General features: G+C 47.0%; 1 protein-coding gene across 1 annotated transcript; it reads left to right on the top strand.

Moving 5' to 3' along the window:
* Positions 1 to 15,237: 15,237 nt before the first annotated feature.
* MC3R (melanocortin 3 receptor) lies at positions 15,238 to 16,861 on the top strand. The gene has a single exon (XM_027620570.1). The coding sequence runs from the start codon at positions 15,633 to 15,635 to the stop codon at positions 16,599 to 16,601; it is 969 nt and encodes a 322-aa protein (XP_027476371.1). The 5' UTR covers positions 15,238 to 15,632; the 3' UTR covers positions 16,602 to 16,861.
* The last annotated feature ends 7,744 nt before the right edge of the window (positions 16,862 to 24,605 follow it).

The raw sequence follows: 24,605 nt of genomic DNA on the forward strand, positions 1-24,605 counted from the left end.
TCGATAAAACACTGGCCAGACTTATCCATAAGAAAGGAGAAAGGACCCAAATTAATAAAATTATGAATGAAAGGGGAGAAATCACGACCAACACCAAGGAAATAGAAACGATTATCAGAAATTATTATCAACAACTATATGCCAATAAATTGAGCAACCTGGAAGAAATGGATGCCTTCCTGGAAACCTATAAACTGCCAAGACTGAAACAGGAAGAAATTGACAACCTGAATAGTCCAATAACCAGTAACAAGATTGAAGCAGTGATCAAAAACCTCCCAAAAAACAAGAGTCCAGGGCCTGATGGATTCCCTGGGGAATATTACCAAACATTCAAGAAGAAATAATACCTATCCTCCTGAAGCTGTTTCAAAAAATAGAAACAGAAGGAAGGCTTCCAGATTCATTCTATAAAGTGCTAAGATGTTTTTAACCAGGAAATATACAGAGATTATGTTTAGACACCACGGAGGGTTTCCTATTCATTACATCTGACCCTTCAACCAGACTCAGTAGCCTCAAGAAGAACTCAGAACAGAACTCAGAACAACATGGATGATTTTGTCTTCTACACACAGGAAATTCCTGCCTCTTGTCATTAATTTGACTCAGTTGCTACAATTTGTGAATCAGCCATAAGAAAATGGACTGGAGAAACAAACTGGTTTTTACCCTAAGTTTCCAAAAGAGATTCCGGCAGAGTACAAAGAAAAAAATGTTCTTTTAAGAAAAGCATAAAAAGTAACTTGACCTGTTCCTTGCATTCAAATGTTTAGAAAACAACTCACTCTCTACTCACAGAATCTCCTTGAAAGTCAAGAGATTAAGAGGAAGTAGTCTGTGGTTTGGTGGTTTTGAAATGTTTTATAATTTCCACACTGGATTTTAAAAGGGAAAATTTACAGTTGTTGGTTTTTTGTTTATTTGTTTTTGAATCTGGAAAATGACAAAGTGAGAAAACGGAGAGTTTTGTGATCCAAAAGTTAAACCCAGCCTAGTGGGGCATTTTTTTTTTTTACTGTCACATAGAGACAGGAAGTAGACTCGTAGTTGCCAGGGGCTGAGGGAAGGAGAGAATGGGGATGGCTGCTAATGGATATGAGGCTTCAATCTGGGCTGATAAAAATGTTCCAGAATTAGGTAGTGGGGGTGGTGGCACAACCTTGTGACTATACTAAAAACCACTGAATTGTATACTTTAAAATTATGAATTGTATGCTATGTGTAGCTCAATTTTAAAAAGGGAATGAGATATTTACAGACACAAAATATTAAGAACCTAATGTGTGAGTAAAAATAAATCTTAAAATGAGTTGGAAAATAGAGGCACCTGGGTGGCTCAGTCAGTTAAGCAGCCGACTCTTGATTTCAGCTCAGGTCATGATCTCAGGGTCCTGGGATGGAGCTCCACATCGGGCTCAGTGCCCAGCAGAGAGTCTGCTTGAGATTCTTTCTCCCTCTACCTCTGTCCCTCCTCCCTGTGCACACTCTCTCTCTCTCTCAAATAAATAAATCTTTTTTTAATTAGTTGGTATATAAAAGCTTATTCAATGCATAGTATTAAAATACTTGGACACTGACCATCAAAATCCTAGAGGAGAACATAGGCAGCAACCTCTTCAACCTCAGCCACAGCAACTTCTTCCTAGAAACATCACCAAAGGCAAGGGAAGCAAGGGTAAAAATGAACTATTGGGACTTCAAGATAAAAAGCTTTTGCACAGACTGTTGAATCACAGATCTGTACTTCTGAAACAAATAATGCAGTATATGTTAAAAAAAAAAAAAAAGAAGAAGAAGATAGCAGGAGGGGAAGAATGAAGGGGAGTAAGTCGGAGGGGGAGACGAACCATGAGAGACGATGGACTCTGAGAAACAAACTGAGGGTTCTAGAGGGGAGGGGGTGGGGGGATGGGTTAGCCTGGTGATGGGTATTAAGGAGGGCACGTTCTACGTGGAGCACTGGGTGTTATGCACAAACAATGAATCACGGAACACTACATCCAAAACTAATGATGTAATGTATGGTGATTAACACAATAATAAAAAAATGGGAAAAAAAAGCTTTTGCACAACAAAGCAAACAGTCAACAAAACCAAAAGACAACTGGCAGAATGGGAGAAGATATTTACAAATGACATATCAGATAAAGGGCTAGTATCCAAAAATCTATAAAGAACTTACCAAACTCAACACCCAAAGAACAAATAATCCAATCAAGAAATGGGCAGAAGACATGAACAGACATTTTTCCAAAGAAGACATCCAAATGGCCAACAGACACATGAAAAAGTGCTCAACATCGCTCAGCACCAGGGAAATCCAAATCAAAACCTCAATGCGATACCACCTCACACCCGTCAGAATGGCTAAAATTAACAAGTCAGGAAACGACAGATGTTGGTGGGGATGTGGAGAAAGGGGAACCCTCCTACACTGTTGGTGGGAATGCAAGCTGGTGCAACCACTCTGGAAAACAGTATGGAGGTTCCTCAAAGAGTTGAAAATAGAGCTACCATACGATCCAGCAATTGCACTACTGGGTATTTACCCCAAAGATACAAATGTAGGGATCCGAAGGGGTACGTGCACCCCAGTGTTTATAGCAGCAATGTCCACAATAGCCAAACTGTGGAAAGAGCCAAGATGTCCATCGACAGATGAATGGATAAAGAAGATGTGGTAGATAAAGAAGATAAAGAAGAAGATATATATATATATATATATATATATATATATATATATACACCACATACACACACACACACACACACACACACACACACACACACACACAAAGGAATATTATGCAGCCAAGAAAAAAGAAATCTTGCCATTCGCAACGATGTGGATGGAACTAGAGGGTACTATGCTAAGGGAAATAAGTCAATCAGAGAAAGACATGTATCGTATTACCTCAACTGATATGAGGAATTCTTAACCTCAGGAAACAAACTGAGCGTTGCTGGAGTGTTTTGGGGGTGGGAGGGATGGGGTGGCTGGGTGATAGACTTTGGGAAGGGTATGTGCTATGGTGAGCGCTGTGAATTGTGTAAGACTGATGAATCACAGACCTGTACCTCTGAAACAAGTAATACATTATATGTTTAAAAAAAAAAAAAAGACAGTAGGAAGGGAAAAATGAAGGGGGAGGAATCGGAGGGGGAGATGTACCATAAGAGTCTACGGACTCTGAGAAAAAAACTGAGGGTTCTAGAGGGGAGGGGGGGGTGGGAAGATGGGTTAGCCTGGTGATGGGTATTAAAGAGGGCATGTATTGAATGGAGCACTGGGTGTTTGTTATACACAAACAATGAATCATGGAACACTACATCAAAATAATTAATTAATTAATTTTAAAAAGTAAATAAAAAAACCAAATACTTGGACACCGAGTTAAAAAAATAGAGTTAATTTTCTTCTTCATGCCATTTAGACAAATTAATGTATTTATATACTTGTATGTAAACATGAAAATGAAAATCTCCAGATAAATGAAAAGGAAGGAGGGAAGGAATGAACGAACGAATGAACAAGGCACGAAGGAAGGAAAGAAGCAAAGTGCCTGGCACACTGGAATATTTCTAAGGGGATGCTGATACTATCATGGCAGAGTAGGCTTTGTGGCACTGGGCAGTGTTGGATCCAGTAGACAAAGGGCAGGAAACAATATGGGCAGGAATGGAAGGAAGACCATTGGACAAGGATGTAGGAACAGCCTTCCCATCACTATTACAACTAATTAATACTCATTTATCACAACCCACACCCCTTCCATGAGTAAAAGTAGGGATTTAAGACCCAGAAGAAATTCACATAAAAATGTTCAGACCCCTCAGGCCAAACTTGAGTAATCAAAACTCAATTACTTAAGACCCTCATTAGCAAGTGACCAAGGCAACCGTTCCAGTGATGCCAGGTGAGTGTCATGTGCCCCTGACATGATGCGATGAGAAGACATGTCACCTCTGTGGTATTCTTTCCAGAAACCCATAACCCCAGCCTAACCATAAAAAAAAAAAAAAAAAAAAATCAGACAAACCCAAATAAAGAGACCTGCCACAGAATATCCCTGATCAGTGCATCTCAAAACCATCAAAGTCATGAAAAGCAAGGAAAGAAACTGTCACAGACTGGAGGAGACTAAGCAGACATGATGATTTAATGCAATGTGGTTCCTTGCATAGGATCCTGGACCAGAAAGAGGACATTAATGGAAAACTGGTGAAATCAAACCAAAATGTGCGGTTTAGTGAGTAGCAATGCACCCAAGCTGGTTGCCCCGTTTCCACAAAAGTACCGCGATGATGTAAGATGTTCACAATAGCAGGACGAGGGACATACGGGAACTCTCTGCCCTGTCTCTGCAATGTTGCTACAAATCTACAACTATTCCAAAATGAAATGCATAGGTAGGATTTTTCAAAACTCAATTACATAGCAAAGTGACTGGCCATGATAGGAGTGTTACAAACACATACCAGAAACTCCTAGATTCGACTTAGATCATCATAAAATGTGCCCAGCCCTCCCACCACACTCACAGATGAGCGGTCTTCTTGTTCCTACCCCAGAGCTGCCCCCGCTGTCAACTCATACTCAGGCACTGGGTAACTCTGCCTCTGCTTGTTCGAACCATTCCCCGTAATAACACGAGCTTCCAGCCAAGCACAGACCGAAGCTGACCCTTCGTCGGAGGAGGTGCTGTGGATACAGCCAGTACCCTCATGGAGGCGGCTGTTACGTGCCTCTGTGAGGGAGGTCAGGAACAAAAAGGCCCCCTCCAGCTCCCCCACACTATTAGCAATGCTGTAAAATCCAATTCCTGGTACGCAGTGAAAACACTCCCTGCCGATACTGGCCAGTTCCGTATCTATGTCGGCACATACTCCCCTCTTCTTCTGGGGCAAACAAGTTGCTGCACCGGCCAGGTCCCCCTTCAAGTCCCAGCTGTCAGCTGGAAGCCTCTAGCTTTACAGTTCCCTCTGGATTTGCCTCAGCTGCAGAATACCATCTTGCCCAAGATTTACACCCAGCCCACAGCCCATGACTGACAATGTGGTGGGTTTAAAGGCCCAACCCTGTCAGCCCAACAGGGATGACTGTGATGAACCACATCTGCTCCAGAGCTCCGGAGGGTGGGCTGAGGCCTGCCTGCATCACCATTCAGCTTCTTCCTCTGCCCAATCCTGCCCCCTTCCATCTCCTCCCCTGCCCTTCGGATGGGATTGGTGTCCTTAGAAGAAGAAATACCAGGGAGCGTTCTTGCTCTCCCTCTCCATGATGTGAGCACACAGCGAGAGAAGTCACACCTGTGAGCCAGGAAGGGAGCTCTCACCAGAAAAGAAACGGCCAGACCTTGATCTTGAACTTTCCAGCCACCAGAACTGTGACAAAATAAACTTCCATTGTTTAAGCCATCCAAGCTATGGTATCTTGTTATGGCAGCCTGCATTAATGCACCCTGGGTCCTAGTTAAATTCATTGAGCCTTAAATCCAGCCATGCCTGAATCCATAAACCCCCTGAAATTTTCATTATATGAGACAGGAAGTAAATCTTTTGTTCCTTTGTACTTAAACCATTTTGGATTCATTGCCAGAAGTTCTTCCTCACCCCATGAGCCTATAAGCTCCCTGGGAGGACAGCTCTGCACAATTGGTGATAGAAGGAGCCATACAGCCTTTATGGCTTTTGACAAGATTAGAAGCATATCTGTCATCTTCGAAAAGGACTCCCAAAGAGAACAAGTCATTACTTCATGGATACTTTCTAGTTCATCATGTAAATCCTCCTCCACAAGTGCAGCCAATTACAATTTTACTGTTTGACCATTTTACACCAGCCACACGCAGGCTATACCGCCACTGGCCCAATAAGGTATGTGCAATCCCATGCTGCCTTCGGGTTTAAGCATCACGTCTAACAAGGCATGCCAGGCTAAGTAGTCCTTCCTAGAGCTCCCCTAATGCTTTCTTTATATTTCTATCACCACGCTCCCAATCATCTCAATCTTTCCAGCCAGACTCCCAGTTCCTTGAAGGCAAGAACTACGTCTTATTACTCTTTGTCTTCCCAAAACCTAACATGGTACCAGGCATGGAGATGCCGCTCCGAAATTGTCTAATGAGTGAGTACATGAAAGAACACCTTCATCTTTAACCTTCTTTCCAGTGGGGAAAATAAAACTGCTTCGCTATACTCTAGTCAGGGGTGTATTAGTTAGTGAGCAGTCTAAAGTGCTGCCAACACAAGAGCCAAACTTTTGGTGACTTAAACACAATAAAAGCTTATTTCTCGTTCATGGAACGGTCCTGAAGGAAGTGGCTCAAGGCAGATGAGGAAGGCTGGCCATCTGTGATATATGGTTTCCACTCCTGGGTCAGGAGTAGACTCTAGTCCCTCCACCCCATCCTTATCACAGGAGAACATCCCTCCGGACAGCACAGCACGGAAGCGGTGCTCCCACCTAAGCTCACATCCATGGTTACATGGCTGACCGGCTGCAAGGGAGGCTGGGAAGTGCAGTCCTGACCAGACAGCCACACCCCCTGATTCTTGGGGTCTCTGTCGTTAAATAAAGACAATGAGTACTGTCGGACAATGGTTGGTCATAGCGGGTAAGGATTTAGGCCACACTTCTTACAGCATTTTTAAATAATTTGGGGATAGTCTTGTAAACTTCCTCTACCACCAAGCCCCTTCACTATAGAATAACTCTGACCCGAGTTTGTATGCCCTCATTGCTACAACCACCCAAGCCATACTCTGTACAGGCCTGGGGTCCTGTCTGGCCCTCATGATATACCCCAGAAACTGGAGTTCTCCCTAAAATCCCAGTCTCACAGCTGGGTTCCGAACAGCTATTTTCAAAACCTAGAGAAGTATTAGAACCATTGGTGTTGAGCTCTTCAGCTCTGCAGCCAGACAGGAGTTTCTCATTTCCCATCTTGTGTGCCTTTCCCAAATTACAGAATGCCTCTGGGCCTCGGTGTCCCCATCCACAAAGCAGCAATTTTAATTCTCACCCTATAAAGGGCGTGACATAGGGACTCAGAAACGATAAGCCCTCTGTAAATGTTAACTGTTGCTTTTACTTCCAGTCCATTCATGCTCAGACAGTACATGCTGGCCTAGACCTCTCTGTAGTCTTACTTCCAGCTGCATCCACATCACCAAACAGGACTGGGGGACCCTTGGGTGACCCCCGAGGCACTGCACACCTATGGAGACCACTGCTCATCATCTTCCTCAACAGTGCTCTGGGGCCTCAAACAGCAACCTGTCGACAAATAACGGGTCCATCTGCAACCCACTTCATCCCTGCCTGGCCCACTGCACCCTGACACTGGCCTCATCTTGGATCTGACAGGTGTTTGTTAAATGCGGAGGACTGGTGAACTTAGCGAAAGTCTAACAAATTGTTTTTCTGTCCTTTTGTGCGAAGTGTGCCTAGCTGGGAAGTGGGGCCTATCAATTCAGTCTCCTCCGGGGAATGTCAGTCACAAACTAGCACGCGTTAACAAGAGAGAGACCTCTTTAGAGCAAATGATAACAAAAGCGCTAAGAATTAAAATGCAATTAGAACCTGCCAGCACTACCAATACTTTGCACTTCTGGATCAAGAGGCTAGTTGCTATTTCATCATCTACAGAAGGAGACACAGTGAAAAGTGCTTCAGCTGCTCTCCTAATGCAATGTTCATGACAAATCTGAATTACAATGATTTCCCCCCTTTTTCTTTCCTCTTAGGGCCACTCCCCTCCCACCCTCCACCTTAATTATGAATTCCAACAAACCAAGATCTGGTATAAAAGAAATTATATCTTGATTCCATGGGCATAAGAAGAGCTCTCTTCTCCCCTGGGCACATTGATCACACACTCAAGATGATGATTAAAGACCCCACTTCCACACTCAGCAGGTCTTTGTTACTATCAAGATATTAATTTATTAATCAATTGCAAATGTGAGATGGACACCTCAAACCCTCTTCATCAAGACACAAAATTTGGGGTGGTGGGATTCACTCATGAAACTGAAGAGTTAAGGAATATAAGCTCCACGCATGGCTGGATCAAGCACTCAAAGGATGCACAAATCTCCCTCTTCACTCCTCTGGGTTGGCTTCATCCTCAGGCAGGCTCTCCTCCTCCCATCGCTTACACCACAGTAACCACCTGCATAGGGCCTTCATCACCCCAACTGTAGCTTCTGAATGGGGACCTGACCCTTCACTATGGCTAGAGGGGTGGAAGGCTTTAGACCAGAGCCATCTGATAGAACTTGGGAGGATGCACGTGTTCTACACCTGTGCTGTCCCAGATAGGTGCCATTAGCCACACGCGGCTACTGAGCACACAAAACGTGGCAAGGACAGCTGAGGATGTGAATTTTAAACTTTGCTTTACATTAATTCATTTACATTTAAATAGCCACGCATGGCTAGTGGTCACCATATTGTCCAGAGCCTCTTGATGACGTCAGGCAGGGAGCACACGTCCGAGTTCTTGCCAGGCCCACTCTAACCACAGGGAATGAGAAAAGAAAGGAAGTCGGAGGCACAATGCCAGATGGAGGGGAAGTGGCTGCTGGGGATACGGAGACAATGGAAGGCTTTCTGGTTTGCACAGCTGGCTGGAAAGTGAGGCCATTCACAGGGAAAGAAAACACCGAAGGGTGGCCAGATCTGAGGGAACAGAACACAAATTCAGTACTGGACATGCAAGTATGGGTCGCCCATGAGGAGAGGTCAGAGGAATGGTCTGGAGCTCCAAGAAGGCTGAGCTAGAGGTACAAATTTGAGGGGCACTGGCATAGAGCAGGACACTGACGTGGGGGCAGGATGAGACTCCATAAGGAAGAAAACTGAGTGGGGTCAGCAGAGGGGAGCCTTGATGCTCAGAGGTGTAGGGAGGAGGAGGAGCTTGAGAAATGGGATGAGAAACAGCAACCACGGGATCAGGAAGGAAACCGGGAGAACGCCGTGCAACCAGAGCCAGGAAAAGAGAAGGGACTGAGAAGGAAGGAGTGGCCGACAGTGCCAAATGCTGCTAAGTCAACCAGACATGGGTTAAAGATGAAGATGTGCCACGGGCTTAAGGACAAGGAAGTCGCTAGTGCCCTCTGCGAAACCCGTTTCCACGGAGTGACCAAGGCAGGAAGCCAGGAGGGCATGGCTTGAAAGACGAAGAGTAGAGAAAGCAGATGTTGACCATTCTTTCAAGAGCTTCAGATGCGAGGAGAGGGCTGAGGAGGAGCTGCAGGGATGTATGAACCCGGAGAAGGGCTGAGGTCTTTTATGAGAAGGAAACAAGTATTTGCAGATCGAGGTCTCATCCCACCTTTTCCCAAGACAGTAGTATTTTAAGGGCACAACTAAGCCATTCAGTGACTTAGGAAGAAAAAAAAAATCCATTAAGAGGCTTGAACTTCAAAATGGTTTGCTCCGACAATGTTCACTTAGGATGGACAGAATTAATCAGGAAGTCCCCCAAGGCTGTGGCACACTCCCCGCACCCCATCTACCAGTAATTTCAAGATGGTGTCTTCTTCAAAAAGATAAAGGGATACAATTTTAAAATACATTTAAAATCTCTGTCTCTGTCTCCCAGAACAGAAAAAGAAAATAAAGGAAAATGGATGGGTGGTAAGAACAATCAACAGAATAAAAACTATGAGAGAGGCTTCAAAGGAAGGAAATAAAGTTGAAGCTGGTGATTATAAGAATAAAATGTCAGTCCAGGTTAAGGAAGCAATGAAAGATGCCTACAAAAGCTGAAAAGAAGCCCGGAAAGGGTCCTCGAGTTACCAACCTGGAGTACTTAAGAGCCATTAGCTTGGGGTGCTTCTCAGAACCTCCAGGGGACGAGGGAAGAGCCTGGAGGCTGGAAACAGGTGCACATAACGTATCTACCACAAGTGTTAGTGTGCGCTTTCAGAAAGGATGTCCCTCTGGTCTCCACTCTGAAGGGACACACCACTCGCGAGTCTTCATGTGACTACGGTCCATTTAAGACACAAGGGAGCCCACTATTGCGATATTTTTTACAAACTATGCAAGTACACCTATACACCACAAACTTCACTCATGTTAAGTGCACCAATGAATAATTCTTAGTAAGTTTATTCAGTTGTGCAACCATCACCCTAACCTGGTTTTCAAACATTTTCATCACCTGGATTGTGCCCTCTGATAGTTAATCCCCACCACCATCCCCAGTTCTAAGTTCTAGAAAACTACAAATTTATACTCTCTGTCTATACAGATTCGCCTTCTCCATACATTTCCTGTGAGTGCAAACACACAAAATGTAGTCTCTTATGTCTGACTTCTTTCGCTTAGCATACTGGCTCTGAGACTCACTCATGCTGTGCATGTATCAGTATTCCATTCCTTTTTACTGCTGATTCACGTTCCATGGTGTAGATACGCCACATCTGGTCTAGCCGGTCACCAGCCGATGGACACCAGGCCGTTTCCACTGTTTGGCTACTGGGAATCACACTGCTGTGAACATTTACATCCAAGAATTTGTGTGGACATTTATTTTGATTTCTCTTGGGTAGATTTCTAAGAGAGGAATTACTGGAGTCAGATGATAAGATTATGTTTTGCTTTCTTTAAAAACTCTGTTGGCTGTTTTCCAAAGTGCCTCTACTGCAATGTTTGAGGCTGTCGGTCAGGCCAGGGACGGGTATACAAAGACGAACAAGACAGCTCCCACTCATGGGGCGCCTGGGTGGCTCAGTCGTTAAGCGTCTGCCTTCGCCTCAGGTCATGATCCCAGGGTCCTGGGATCGAGCCGCGCATCGGGCTCCCTACTCCGCAGGAAGCCTGCTTCTCTTCCCACTCCCCCTGCTTGTGTTCCCTCTCTCACTGTGTCTCTCTCTGTCAAATAAATAAATAAAATCTTAAAAAAAAAAAAAAAAGACAGCTCCCACTCACAAGCAGCATACAGTCTAACGGGAGTAAAATTACCGTCCAATGGAGTTACTTCCTGATAGCACCGAAAAGGTGGGGTCTTTTAGTCAATTGCACAATTAAGATTTTCTAGAGCGGAAAAAGAGAAAGACACAGGGCTTCTTCCCTTCAAACATTTTTTTGAGCACCTAATATGTTTCTGACAGAAAGCGGAGATGATTAAATATGAATACGGTCATGCTTCAGGGATTTTGTTCAGCTGTGCAGAACAGAACACCTCACATTACTAGAGCTTACGTAAATAAAACGTTGCTTGTCTGTCACATAACTAGAAACCTGAAGGCAAGGAGTTCAGGGCTTTGCCTGCCTCTCTGTAAAGTCAGCAGGGATTCATGCCCCCCTCCAGGTTTGGGTCCCCCAAAGGACCTGGCGCTTGTCCTCAGACTTGCAAAACAGGAGACAGAGCTCCAGCCTCCATGCCATCATTCCACTCAAGGGCAAAAGAAAGTGTGCTGGTTAAGTCTGCTATTTGGCTTAGCTGAGTCACCTCCCTGGACCTCCCCTACATCCACTGGCCAGAATCGGGTTATGCTGCCCACAAGGGAGGCCAGGAAATGAGTGTGTCGTCTGGGCATACTGCTGTTCTCAGTAAATTAGGAGTCCATTAGTAAGGAAGAAGGGGGAAATAGGCATTAGGTGAGCAACCCACAGGCCTGCTTCTGTCTTTCCTGAAGTAAATAATCAAGCAAAGAAAAGAGCAGGCCAGAGACATGAGGCACCCACAGTAGGTGTTCTGTATACCTGACTTTGGGCTCTCTCCCCTCCTCCTCTGAGCTGAACCTATGAGAGGAGACTTGGGAACAGGTAACGTATTTGGGAGGTGATCCCAGGAAACAGGCATGAGGGAGAAGGGAGAAGAGAGGAAGGAGGCCATCGCAGTTCAATGTCACGGGGACATCTGGGCAGCATGCGAGGCAGCCCTGCATGCCCACCGGAAGGACAGGCGGCTGGAGAATTTACTCAGTGGCTCCAGCCCTTAGCAGCTGAGTGTTGCCCCAGATAGTGCTCACTCCCCTTCACTTCCAAGCTGAACTTGATCCGGCTAGGAGGGCCACCACCTAACCACTCCCCCCACATCAGGGGAGATCCTGAGACACCATGTGAGGGGGGGGAGCCCTGGACATGGGACCCAGCAGAGTGACTGGAAACTGAGCTCCCAAGGACCTGCCCAGCAAGAGGCGACTGGAATCGGAGGCAGGCTGGGGGATGGCAACGCAGGCATGAAAGCCATCTCCTCCTCAGAAATCATTAGGATCTCTAAAATGATCTCTGGCCAACGTTGTCCCTGTTTAACGGCATGAGATGTGACTACCAAAAGGGGACTAAAGTACATAAGATTTGAGGAAATTTAAAAAAATAAAAATAAAAAACAGTTCACATTTGAGCTGGGTCTTGAAGGCTACGATGCATATAGGAGGCACAAACTCCAGGAAGAGCTCTTTGGGCAGAGAGGACACCTAGGTGGATTGTCTCTTAGGATAAGAATCTCCTCGTTACGGTTTATTAGAACATTCAAAACAGGCAGCCCCACATGTGCCAACAATATATGGAAACACTGGAGACTGTCGAGTCTTGCAATTGCTATTAATAGAGCCAATGCATTTGTAATGCTGCATCTGTGCGCCTTCCCCAGGAAAGCAGGGGGTAGCATTTAGGGAACACCAAATCAACACTCATTAGCATAGGGGGTGCCTCTGAGGATGCACGTTTGCAGCGGCAGGCCCCATCGGCTCCCTCATGCTCAGCCATGCCATGCGCAGAGAGCTGAAGGACCCAGCAGATGATGGACAATCTTGATCATCTAGCTTTGCAGGTAACGCCTGTGCCCCTGAAGCCACAGATGAGACAGGATGAATACACCTCTGGATGTGTCCTGAGGGTGAGGAGGAGAAGTCCCAGAAAGGATGAAGATTATGTTTTTCCCCAACCTGGAAGACGGATGGTTTCGCATCCGAAATCAAGTTGCTCTGCTGAGAATAAATGGAAGTGCTATCTCTTATACCCCTAGGCAGACTGAGATCCCCAGCCAGGTGCCTTTTTTATTTTAGTAGAAACTGCCAAGAGATGAGACTATTCACAAACACTAGGACTGAGGACTGCCTACGAGCGTTCTTCCAATATTCTCTCCTGAATTTGATATCTTTTAAATTCTTGTTAATCTAACTGGAAAAATGGCTTTGGAGTCCCGTTTGGATTTGTATTTCCCTGACTCCCCAGAAGGCTGAACATCTTTTCGTATGTTTTACTATCCGTTTGTATATGCTCCTCAGTGGATTTCTGTTTATATCTTTTGCCCAATACTCTCAGAGGTAATTTCATCTTTTTCTTATTAATCTGAAGGTCTTCTTTATCTATAAGAGATGGCAACCATTCATTGCCTATGGAGAATGTTTTCTTCCTGTCTCTTGACGCTGTTTATGGTGTTTTTCCATACTCTACATTTCGGATTGCCCATCTTGTTAAGAAAATCTCTCCGTTCCACAGTTTTATAAATATTTAAAATGTTCTTCTATTTCCTTATGCATATTTCTTCTATCTCATCTCACACACACACACACACACACACACACACACACACACACACACACACACACACAGTTAGACAATAGTTAGATAGATCATTAATCCATCTGGAATGTGTGTTGGGGTGGGGGGCAAACGGACTCCATGCTTCCAGAGTTTACATGATCCTCGTGTGCAGCACCAAATGTGATATGAACCAGGTACTGAAGTCTATTGCTAAATTCTGCCTTCTACATTTTCTAGCTCAAAAAGCATCTCGATCCTCCCTACTACTTAAGAAGGAAGAAGGAGAGGGGCTTCCTGCCCATTGCCTCTCCCACAGTGCCATGGCCAGCCACTCTCAAATCTCTACCACCCTTCCCCCTGAACATCTCTGCTCCTGTCCTCCCCTGGCCCCACGCCGCCACCTCCTCATCCTGGCTCCGGGCTACCATCATCTATCCGAGACCGCTGAAGCCCTGGCCCCCCTGGTTCCTTGCCCCTCCCCTTCCAATCCATTCTCTACCCTGCAAGTGGGAGTCTTTTTAAAGGGCAGCCCCCTCTCACCTCCCACTGCCTAAAGCCCCTTCTTCTTCCCTGGCCCCTGCTGCCTTCAGGAGATAGTCCAAACTCCCACGTAGGGTGGATCCAGACACTTCCCGACTTTTGTTTAAAAAAAAAAAAAAAAAAAACCTTTGCAGCCTTATTTCTCAAATTGTGTCTCCCAGCTCCACACTCTGGCCAAACTGCTTTCAGTTCCTCAAAAACACCAAGCTTCCTTATAAAATACATAAATCACAGGGATAAAAAATACAGCATAGGGAAGGAATATGGTCCATAATACTGTAATAACATCATCTGGTGACAAAGGGTAACTATAGGTATCAGGCCAAGCACTGCATAACATACAGAATTGTTAGGTCACTATGTCATACACCTGAAACTAATATAACACTGTGTGTCAACTGTACTTCAGTTAAAAGGAAAAAAAAAAAAACCACCAACCTTCCTTTTCAATAGATCTCAAACCTGGCTATGCCCCAGCTCACCTGTCAAAAATGGAACACACATTTGTCCAGGTCCTATCCTTGGTGATCCTGATTCAGGAGGTCAGATGGGTCCCTGTACCCACATTCTGTGACGATCCCCACAGCCACTGCTCTTTTGTCTCCAGGTCTGGGGTACGTGACTCCCTCTGCCTGCGACCCTCCACTTACCTCCTTCATTTGACCCCAGCCCTACGCCACCGCTGGATATCACCTCTTCTTCCTCCAAGTCAAGGTTTAGATGCTCTTTCCTCCAGCCGTGTCTCTATCACCTTGACCATCCAGGTTAGGCCCCCCCCTCAACGCTCCCCCAGTCCCCTGGGCTTCATCGTCACGCATTCATCACAATGAAATATTAACGTCCTGACTTCTCACCTCCCACCTCGGACACCGAGTTTAGGGGAAACCGGGACAGCGTGTCAGTCTGGTTCACCGTTATAGTCCCTGCACCCAGCAGAGACCTGACACAGAGCAGGTGCTCCATAAATGATGGTTATTTAAAAAAAAAAAAATGAATGAACAAACTGGATGAATGGATACCTGTGGCAGTTTCCATGACCAATGAGAACTGCTCCGCCAAGGCAGCACGCAGATGAGCGCTCTGGCCTGCAGAGGGCACCAGCCTGCTTCTCGAGCTCCCTGTCGGCGCGGGCGCTGCCGCCGTCAGTCCGAGAGGCGCCCGATCACTGCTCCCTGCTCCGCGGTCCTTTCCCCGTGGTGAAGATGAAGTAGGAGTCTGCCTGCAGCCCGTGTGTGAAGGCTGACTGCTCCGCCCTCACTTCCAGCAGCAGGTACCACATGCCTGGTCCTGCTATGAAAACAGCTGAAACTCTAGCCATCAGTGGCAGCTTTTCCATTCCCAGGTGGGGGTGTGAGAAGGGGTAAGGAGAGAGAAGGACGACGACGCAGAGGAGTGCCCGTCCTGGAAAAGCAGAGGAAAGTTCTCTTCTCCATCTCCAAGCTGACTTCCTCTCCCTCTCCCTCAGTCTGGACTGGACGGCCATCCACCACAAGCATCTGGAGGGGGAGTCCTTGCCGCCAGCAGCAGCAGGTTCTGGACGCTGCCGGAGCCCCAGCTCCCACCCACCCGTCCATTAGCAATGAATGCTTCGTGCTGCCTGTCTGCTCAGCCAACAGGGCCCAACAGCTCAGAGCAGCTCGCGGCGCCCTCCTTCAGCAACCAGAGCAGCAGCGGCTTCTGCGAGCAGGTCTTCATCAAGCCCCAAGTCTTCCTGGCGCTGGGCATTGTCAGCCTGCTGGAGAACATCCTGGTCATCCTGGCTGTGGTCAGGAACGGCAACCTGCACTCCCCCATGTACTTCTTCCTCTGCAGCCTGGCAGTGGCCGACATGCTGGTGAGCGTGTCCAACGCCCTGGAGACCATCATGATCGCCGTCGTCAACAGCAATTACCTGACCTTCGAGGACCAGTTCATCCAGCACATGGACAACGTCTTCGACTCCATGATCTGCATCTCCCTGGTGGCCTCCATCTGCAACCTCCTGGCCATCGCCGTGGACAGGTACGTCACCATCTTCTACGCACTGCGCTACCACAGCATCATGACGGTGCGGAAGGCGCTCGCCTGGATCGCGGCCATCTGGGTGTGCTGCGGCGTCTGTGGCGTGGTCTTCATCGTCTACTCCGAGAGCAAGATGGTCATCGTGTGCCTCATCACCATGTTCTTTGCCATGCTGCTCCTCATGGGCACCCTCTACGTGCACATGTTCCTCTTCGCCCGGCTGCACGTCCAGCGCATCGCAGCGCTGCCACCTGCCAGGGGGGTGGCCCCACAGCAGCACTCGTGCCTGAAGGGGGCTGTCACCATCACCATCCTGCTGGGAGTCTTCATCTTCTGCTGGGCCCCCTTCTTCCTCCACCTCATCCTCATCATAACCTGCCCCACCAACCCCTACTGCGTCTGTTACACCGCCCACTTCAACACCTACCTGGTCCTCATCATGTGCAACTCCATCATTGACCCACTCATCTATGCCTTCCGGAGCCTGGAGCTACGTAACACCTTCAGGGAGATCCTCTGCAGCTGTGACAGCATGAACCTGGGGTAGGGCGCCGCGGCCACGGAAGTGGGTGGCGGCCCCGTCGCTGGTGAGCCCCCAACCAGCCAAGGTGTTTAGAAAAAAGAAGAGGGGGTAGAGAAATCCTTGGAAGACTTAAAATATGTCAACAGCCATGACCGTACATGTCTTTTGTCTCTGTGCTTGCAAAGCCTTTCAAAGGGGAAAATGGTATGTAACAGACTTTCTCGAAGGATTCCAAAGTGGGTAAGTCACTGATTTCCCAAAGAGGCCCTGGCGGGACTCAGTGAGGGCTGCCCTGGGTGCTGCCTGCATTCGTTTCCATGCACCCGGGGTCTGCAGTGCCCACCTGCTCCCTCCAGCGTCCTCCCCGTGTCTCCCTGCCGCAAGTCAGGCCAGACGGGAGGACTCTCGTTGACTGTAAGAGGGATTCGAATGTCTCCCCAGCAAACCTGTCACAGTTCTGGCTGTCAGCTGCTCAGATGGTCTTGTCCTCGTTTCGTAAGAGACTGAGTTTCTATTCTATAACTCGATTTACTGTGAAACAATTCCCTAAAAAATACTGAGCTCCGTGTGGAAGAAGCAATGCTATGTATGGCCCTCTCCTCAACCCCCATACCAGCCTCCCCCCAAAAATGAGCATGGGGATGTAACCTATTTCTATTTTGGCTGCTGCAGTGTTGTTGTCGGATTCTTATGCATTAAACCTAAGGCAGTTTTCAAAATTCCAACGAAAGGCAGATACAGTGCTTTGGAAAACCAGCAAGTACCTGTGTACAAAGTATTTTGATACCTTGCTGTTTAAAGGTATAAATTTCTCTCTTTAAAAAAACAAAGCCTTTTTCCTATTATTCCTTTTCTGTCATTAAAGCAAAAGAGGGAATCAGGGACGGGAGGGCACATGCCTCAAGAAATGGCTTTACTATAGTTTCAGAGAGTTTCAGAAACTGTGAAAATGCCTGTGGCTTTCTCAGAAGCTGTTTTTGCTCACAGTAGCCGTGTCTCTATCACCTGATCTCCTGAGTTATCTGTGAAAGAGAAATATCTTGGTTCACTGCTCCTTTTTTCTGGCATGGTGTAAAAGTTGGGGTGACCCAGCTCTCAATGCCTGTAGCTTATTAAGCAAAGCATTTCATCCCCGTGAGCACAGGGTGAGCTTTGCTGACTAGGACTGTCTCTGCGTGCTACACGCACCCATCAGACCCTCCCCTGCCCTGGAGAACTTCACGCTGTGCTTTCTGGCTGGCCTCACACTGCCCACCCCCACAAACCCCCCCCCCCCAGTGAATTCTTGTAATATGCTGTGTCTCTGGTGTACAATTGTGTGTTTTTTCTTGTGCTGGAATATACTGTGGGTTTTTGGTACTTGAAGACATCCTGCCAATGTAAGCAATATCACTTGTCTCTTGCTTTGGTTGTGATGTTGGAAATAATAAAAGGCTTTTGTGGCTGCTAAACGTGTGACACGTTAAAATACGCCACCAGGAAGCATCCTGGTGACTTCTGCCCATGGTCCCCACACCTTACACTGTGATTCGGAGTATTTGGTAAATGGCATAAACACTGCCACTGACCACAGTGCTCAGCTTTTCTAGGGCAATGCCTTTTAGCCAAACTACAAAATTCTCCCATTTAGTTTCCAAAAATACCAGGCCATAGTTCCTGGGCCACTGTCACTCTCCATTATTCTAACTGAGACGCCAAATAATAGGTCGTGCCCATGGCCACTCAGCCAGCAAATGTGGAAAATGGAGAACTGGAATCTTTGAAAATGTATTAACAGCTGTAAAAATTATGATGTCCCTCTTCTATGTAAACAAGATAAAAATAACTTACTTTTCACTCTCTGATATCAGCTTTCACATTACTTCACTTATCCTCTCAACAAACTTCTAAAATAGGTGAGTCATGTGTCATACCTGTGCAGGAGAGGTAACATGGCTGTCCAACCATGCCCCGCTGGTTAGGGTCACAGTGTATTTTGTGTCCTGGTGATGATGTCTTTTTGCCCCAACACGAGGCTGGCAACAGGTTTCCATATTCAGACCTGACTCAGCTCTCCTCCCTAGACGCATTTTAGCTTACAGTGGCACTTCCAGATGTAAACGCCCACAAGAATCACCTGGGATCTCGTTCAAGTGCAAATTCAAATCAGCAGGTCTGGGGTGGAGCCCAAGATTCTGCATTTCTGACTCTGACAAGCGCCCAGGGGATGCAACTGCTGGTCTGGGGACCACCTTTCACAAAGCAAGGGCACAGAGGACTTTCAAATGAGCATAATGGAAACCCAAAAGTACGGATCTGGCTAGAGTGCTGACCCCGTGCCAAGAACCGTGCTAAGTACTGTATAGGCATCTGCTTCTCTGACCCTTGCAATAACATCATGAGGTAGATACTATAATCACCCTTATTTTGCAGATGAGACACCTGAAACTCAGAGATTAAGGAGCTTGTCTATGAAAATTCAGCTAGCAAGGAGAGAAGCGGAGGTCCAAACAGGCTGCCCAACCCGCATCCCCAAGTCCAACACCAATGCCCTAGCGTCTCTCATGGAAACAGTATAGATGGTTGAGCCATGACTCAATGACATCAGAGGCAATGTGCTGCCATGGAGGGAGACTAATGCGTATTTCCACAACTGACAAGTCCAGAATTTCATAATAGAGTTTCCATAGAGATGTCATAAAAACCAAGAACCACTTGATCATTTTATTTGCTCTCCTTTTCCAAAGCCTATGGGTAGGCCTGGGGAGTACACCTCTTACTGGGGGGTGAACATTAGGCTGCCAGGGCCACTTCATGTGGGAACCCACTGAACATCTTAAGCAGCAGGAGTTAGGTTTGAAAATGCTTAATCTGGGTAAATAAAAGCTCATCATGACTTTAACTCACGTGTTAAGCTACATTCACCTTTCACTCCCATCCCCAAGGCAAGATCACTGCAGTGGCTGACTCCCTGGGTCTCTAGAAATGGTTGCCTGTTGTCAAGCTGAAATTTTGCGCTTAATTCCCATAGGGCTGGGGACTACACATACTCAAGCCTCCTTGGCTGAAAACCTTCACCCACCCTTACCTCCACCAAAATCCATTCTCCACACAGCAGCCAGTACAATCCTTTAAAAATACAAATCAGGGGGCGCCTGGGTGGCTCAGTCGATTAAGCGGCTGCCTTCGGCTCGGGTCATGATCCCAGGGTCCTGGGATTGAGCCCTGCATCAGGCTCCCTGCTCAGCAAGAGCCTCCTTCTCCCTCTGCCTGCTTGTGCTCTCTGTCTCTCTGTCAAATAAATAAATAAATTCTTTAAAAAAAATACAAATCAGATCGTATTGCACTCCTACTCAAAACTCTTCAGTGGCTTAAAATAAAATTCCACTTCCTTACCTGGCCCTAGAAAGCCCTAAAGATCTGATCTCCTCTGGTAAATCCCCAACACCCTGCTGCCCACACTTAGCCACCCCCACTGGACTCAAACTCACCATACTCATTCCTGCCCCAGGGCCTTTGCACCTGCTATATCCTCTGCCTCAAGCTTCTTCCCCCCATATCTTCCCATGCTTGGCACCTTTTTATCATTCAGGCTTCAGCTCAATCCTCTGAGATGCCTTCTCTGACTACTCTTTCTCAAGAAGACCCCACGTATTCACATGAACTATTATTTTATCATAGATCTTGTTGCTATTTTATATTTTCTTATTAGTTTATTCATTTAATTATCATCAATCTCTCCCACTAGAAAGCAGTGCCCAGCATCTAAAACTGGTCAATAAAGAATATATGTTAAATGAGTAGGTGATTTCATTAATACCCTTAAATATGAGTTCAAGTCTAACCAAAGAGAATGTAATACGCCAGTGATCCTCAGATTTGGTGAATGTCAGTAGCAAACATGGAGTCTGAGAAAAACAGCCCCATCTCTGAAAATTACGATCCAGCAGATCAGAGGTAATGCCAGGCATCTGAAAACTTCAAAATCCACAGGCAATTATGATGCACAGCAAACTATGAGAACTACCTAAACCAACAAGCACTGCTCATTTCTGAAGAATAACAAAAACCAGCACCCAGGGCCTTAAGTTTCTTTCCCATTACCATTCCCTGTCAGGGTGTCAAGCACCTGCAATGAATGTCGGGCCCTCCAAGAACCAACAACATAAATCTAGAAACTGGGAGCACCAGATGACAAAATGCAGAATAAAAGGAAAACTTGCAATTGAAGAACTCAGCCTTTCTCATCTAAGAACACCTATGTGGGAGCCAATTCAATAGAAATAATAATTAGACACTCTATGGTGTTAATATGCGCCTGACACTGTGCTAAGCATTCTGATACATTAACTCGCAGAATTCTCACCAAAAGCCTATGAGCTAATAAGCACTACAACTGTTGTAGCCTACAGAAAAGGAAGCTGGATCATGGAGGAGGTGAAATCATCTTGACCCAGGCTTCCAAGAGGGTGAGAGACACACAGCTGGACTTGTAGCCACCATCAGGATCCGCACCCCACCTGTGAGCCCCAGCGCCACGCACCCCCAGCTGTGTGTGTTCCACACTGATCACTAACCAGCGTGTCATCAAGCAGGACTGGGCACAGATTCTACCTCCCTTCTACACCGGGAGGAGAATAATTCGTGAAAACTGATCTTCACCAAGGGCACAGTTGTGTCACTGATGCTCAATGAGTCCCAAGTGGTGTCCCATGACTCAAATCCGTTCACTCTAAAAAATCTAAGCCCCCAGCACTTGGCTACTCTGGGTAAAAGTCATTAATAACAACAATAACTAATGTTTAGAGAGTGTTTCATTATATGCCAGATACTGTCCTGGGCACTTGACATATGATCTCACTGAACCTTCACAACTATCTTCTAAGACCGTGGTTCTCAACCAGGGACCATGTTGACCCAAGGGTCCATCTGGCAATGCCTGCAGATACTCTTGAGGGTCACATCAAGTGGGGGTGGTCCTGGCATCTAACAAGTAGCAGCGAGAGCTGCTGCTAAACGCCCTACAATGCACAGGACAGGCCCCCACAACCAAGAATTATCTGCCTCAATGCCGACGGCGCTGAGCTTCAGAAGCCTTGTTGTAAGGTAAATAACCTCCATCCTCACCATCTCACAGATGAGGAAAATGAGCTTGTCCAAGATCACGCTGCTTCCAGAAAGCCCTAGCACAGAGCCCAGGCTCCAGACTCAGCCCATCATTAATTCAGCACATTAATTCCTCTGTGCTAGCCTCTCCCAGGTGGGCAGGTGGATGGGGCCCTGCCCTGCCAGAACACCAGCTTATCAGGGAGATGACAGGTACAATGACACGGAACAGGCAGGAAGGGCGTCTGAGCGCTGCAGAAGCACAGAGCGGCCCCTCCGCTAGCCAGGGGGGCCCTCAGGGGGAGCCTTGAGGAGGAGGAAACGGAAAGGGAGGTGAATGAGAAACAAGTGGAGGAAACCAGAAGAAGCACGTGCCAGAAACTAAAGGAATCTCAGTGACCCTGGAGGCCGAGGGCCATGTCTGCTACCACGAAACTCCTGGCTTCACTGCCCAGGTAGCTCTAGAAAAGGCACCTAAGGGCCTCTAGGGAGTCCTGTAATCATCTTTCCCTGGGGACTACTTACAGCTCCTCAAAACCTTCCGGTCCCCAAAAGGGATTAGACCCAGTGTCAGAAAATGTCAGCTTACCTAAGCTAAGCCCCTTTGCGTCTCTCCCAGGTGAGCATCCCATGTGTTTCTTGCTGAGCAGAGAGAGGATTTGGGAAGCTCTCCCCCTCCGCACCCTGCCCGGCCGCAGAGCCTGCGTGGTTAGTGAGAGCGCCGCACAGGCGGCCTGGCTGGGGTGGCAAGCCCGGTGGGAAATGCCGAGTCCTGCAGCGTTACAGCATGAGCTCACTGAGTCCCCGGTCCTGCCATGGTATGAAGGCGGGTCAGGGAGGTGCAGATAAAAACCAACACTCAAGGACACCCAAGGCTGGGCTATCACAGCAGAGAGGAAGAAGAGGCTTCGGGGCAATGACACCAGGCCTAGGTGTGAATCCTCAGGCCCATTTTTGACCTCTGTGAGCTCCGCCACTCATCTGTAAAAGGGAGGTTCAACCCACTTACCTGGCAGCATTTAGTTGTGACAAATGAATGCAATGTCACAAGGTCCAAAAAATAATCAACATATGAATTTCACAGTCCCTTTCCCTCCACTGGCTTGCCTCTAGAAATTTCTGCAATCGCCTGCAAGCTGCCTGCCCCTCCTCCCCTGAGTACCTGCAAATGGTTGTCACTAGGGAGGGGGAGGAAGGGCAGAGGAAGGGGTGAGGTGGAAGTCAGCCCAATGTTTCCCATTTCCCAAAGTACAGAGTAAGTTCCACAAGGGTATGCAAGATGGTCTGCAATGGCCCACATATCAACACCCGCCAACTGTTTCTATTGTAATAGACAACTCTCCCAAGTAAACCACAATTTGAGTATTTGGATTTATATTTGTACTGTAAGTATGTCTAAATGCGTATTACATTGTTTACGAAACTCGTGATCTCTTACATAGTGTTGCTCAGGATGGGATTCAGGTAGTGTTTACAAATAAAGACATAGTTGGCTATGATGAAACTATTCAGTAAATGGGTCACGGACACAACACCATCATCAGGGACACACATGAACGAGTGAAGTTTGAGAAAATCTAGCCCAAAGGTTTTCATCGTAAAAAGAAAAGGATTGGAGGAGAGGAAAAACTGGTCAGGAAATGGGGCAGGAGGGGAGAAGCTGCTGTCCATCCATGTGAGTTTACAGAAGGGCACAGGTAGAGTCAGGATTCGCAAAGAGGCTGGCTGTGCTTCTGGTGCGGTTCTCTCTGGTGCCTGAGCATTCTCTCTGGACACCACAGCGACTGGCACTGAATTCCACCCGGGTTTTTCAACCTTGGCACCACAGACCTTAGAGCCAGATGATTCTGGCCTGGGTCCGCCCCATCACATTGTAGGATGTTTACTGGCATGCCTGGTCTCTACCCACTAGAAGCCAGGAACACCCTCACAGCACGACACATGGCAATGGCAACACGTCTCCAGACACTGATGTCCCGGGGTCGGGGAGGGCAAACCCACCCCCAGCGGAGGACCACTGCAGTACGCTCATCCTTCCTCTGCATCTTCTTTCTTTGTGATGCCACACTGAGACTGAACCAAGTGATTCATGCAGGCTGCCAAGGGATGTGTGCAAACATCCTATCGAGGAGTCTTGAGAATACAAAGTGCTCAGAAAACGGTGTTGTTGTACTAGGTCAAATAATCTCTCATTCAAGAGGACACCCACAGCATGGTGAGGCTTGCATGTCCCCTTCTCACACCACTTGCTCAAGTCCTCGAGGATGGGCTGAGCGGCCCCCGGTCCACCTCCCAGAGAACTTACTACGTTGCGTAACTGTTCTGTGAACTTCTCTCTCTTTTCTGCCAGTGCGCCAAACTGAAGTTAGCGAGGTGAAAAGGGTGCCAGGAGACTCAACAAACGGAAGCATGGGCCTCTGACACGGGAACTGGCAATTAGCTGCACAGACACAGAAGAAAACCCTCATTCCCAGAATTCCCGTGTGGTCTTTTTTTATCCATTCTCTGAGGTCAGACAGACCTGTGTTCCAAGCCTGCATCTTCAACTTGCTGCATAAAGAATGTAAATTTTCCTAAACCAAGTAGAAATCTGGCAGCCACTAAACCGGGACTTTATTTTATAATTAAATTGTTTTCTTTGGCAGGATGGGAGCTCCCTGAGGGGTTGGAAGCTCTTCTATTTCTCAATCCACTTGTGAAAATTCATTATACTTATTTATGTACTTTTTAAACATACAGGAAAGTTCTTACAAATTCTCTGCTTTGCCAGGTTTTGTGACAGGCCACGCAGAAAGGATGTCTACCCCAGAGCCAAGAGTTGGCTGAAGTGGAAAAGCAGAATGGGGTGAGTTGCTCTAGCCAAAGAAATACATTTCCCATATGATACCTGCAGAATCACCTCAGTTCTCCAAACACTTTATAGGCTACACATCTGACCTGAGC

Source organism: Zalophus californianus, chromosome 8 (genome assembly GCF_009762305.2).
Source record: "Zalophus californianus isolate mZalCal1 chromosome 8, mZalCal1.pri.v2, whole genome shotgun sequence".
NCBI lineage: Eukaryota > Metazoa > Chordata > Mammalia > Carnivora > Otariidae > Zalophus > Zalophus californianus.

Coding starts and splice junctions, on each gene's coding strand:
- MC3R (XM_027620570.1), top strand. CDS start 15,633: ATGAATGCTTCGTGCTGCCTGTCTGCTCAGCCAACAGGGCCCAACAGC.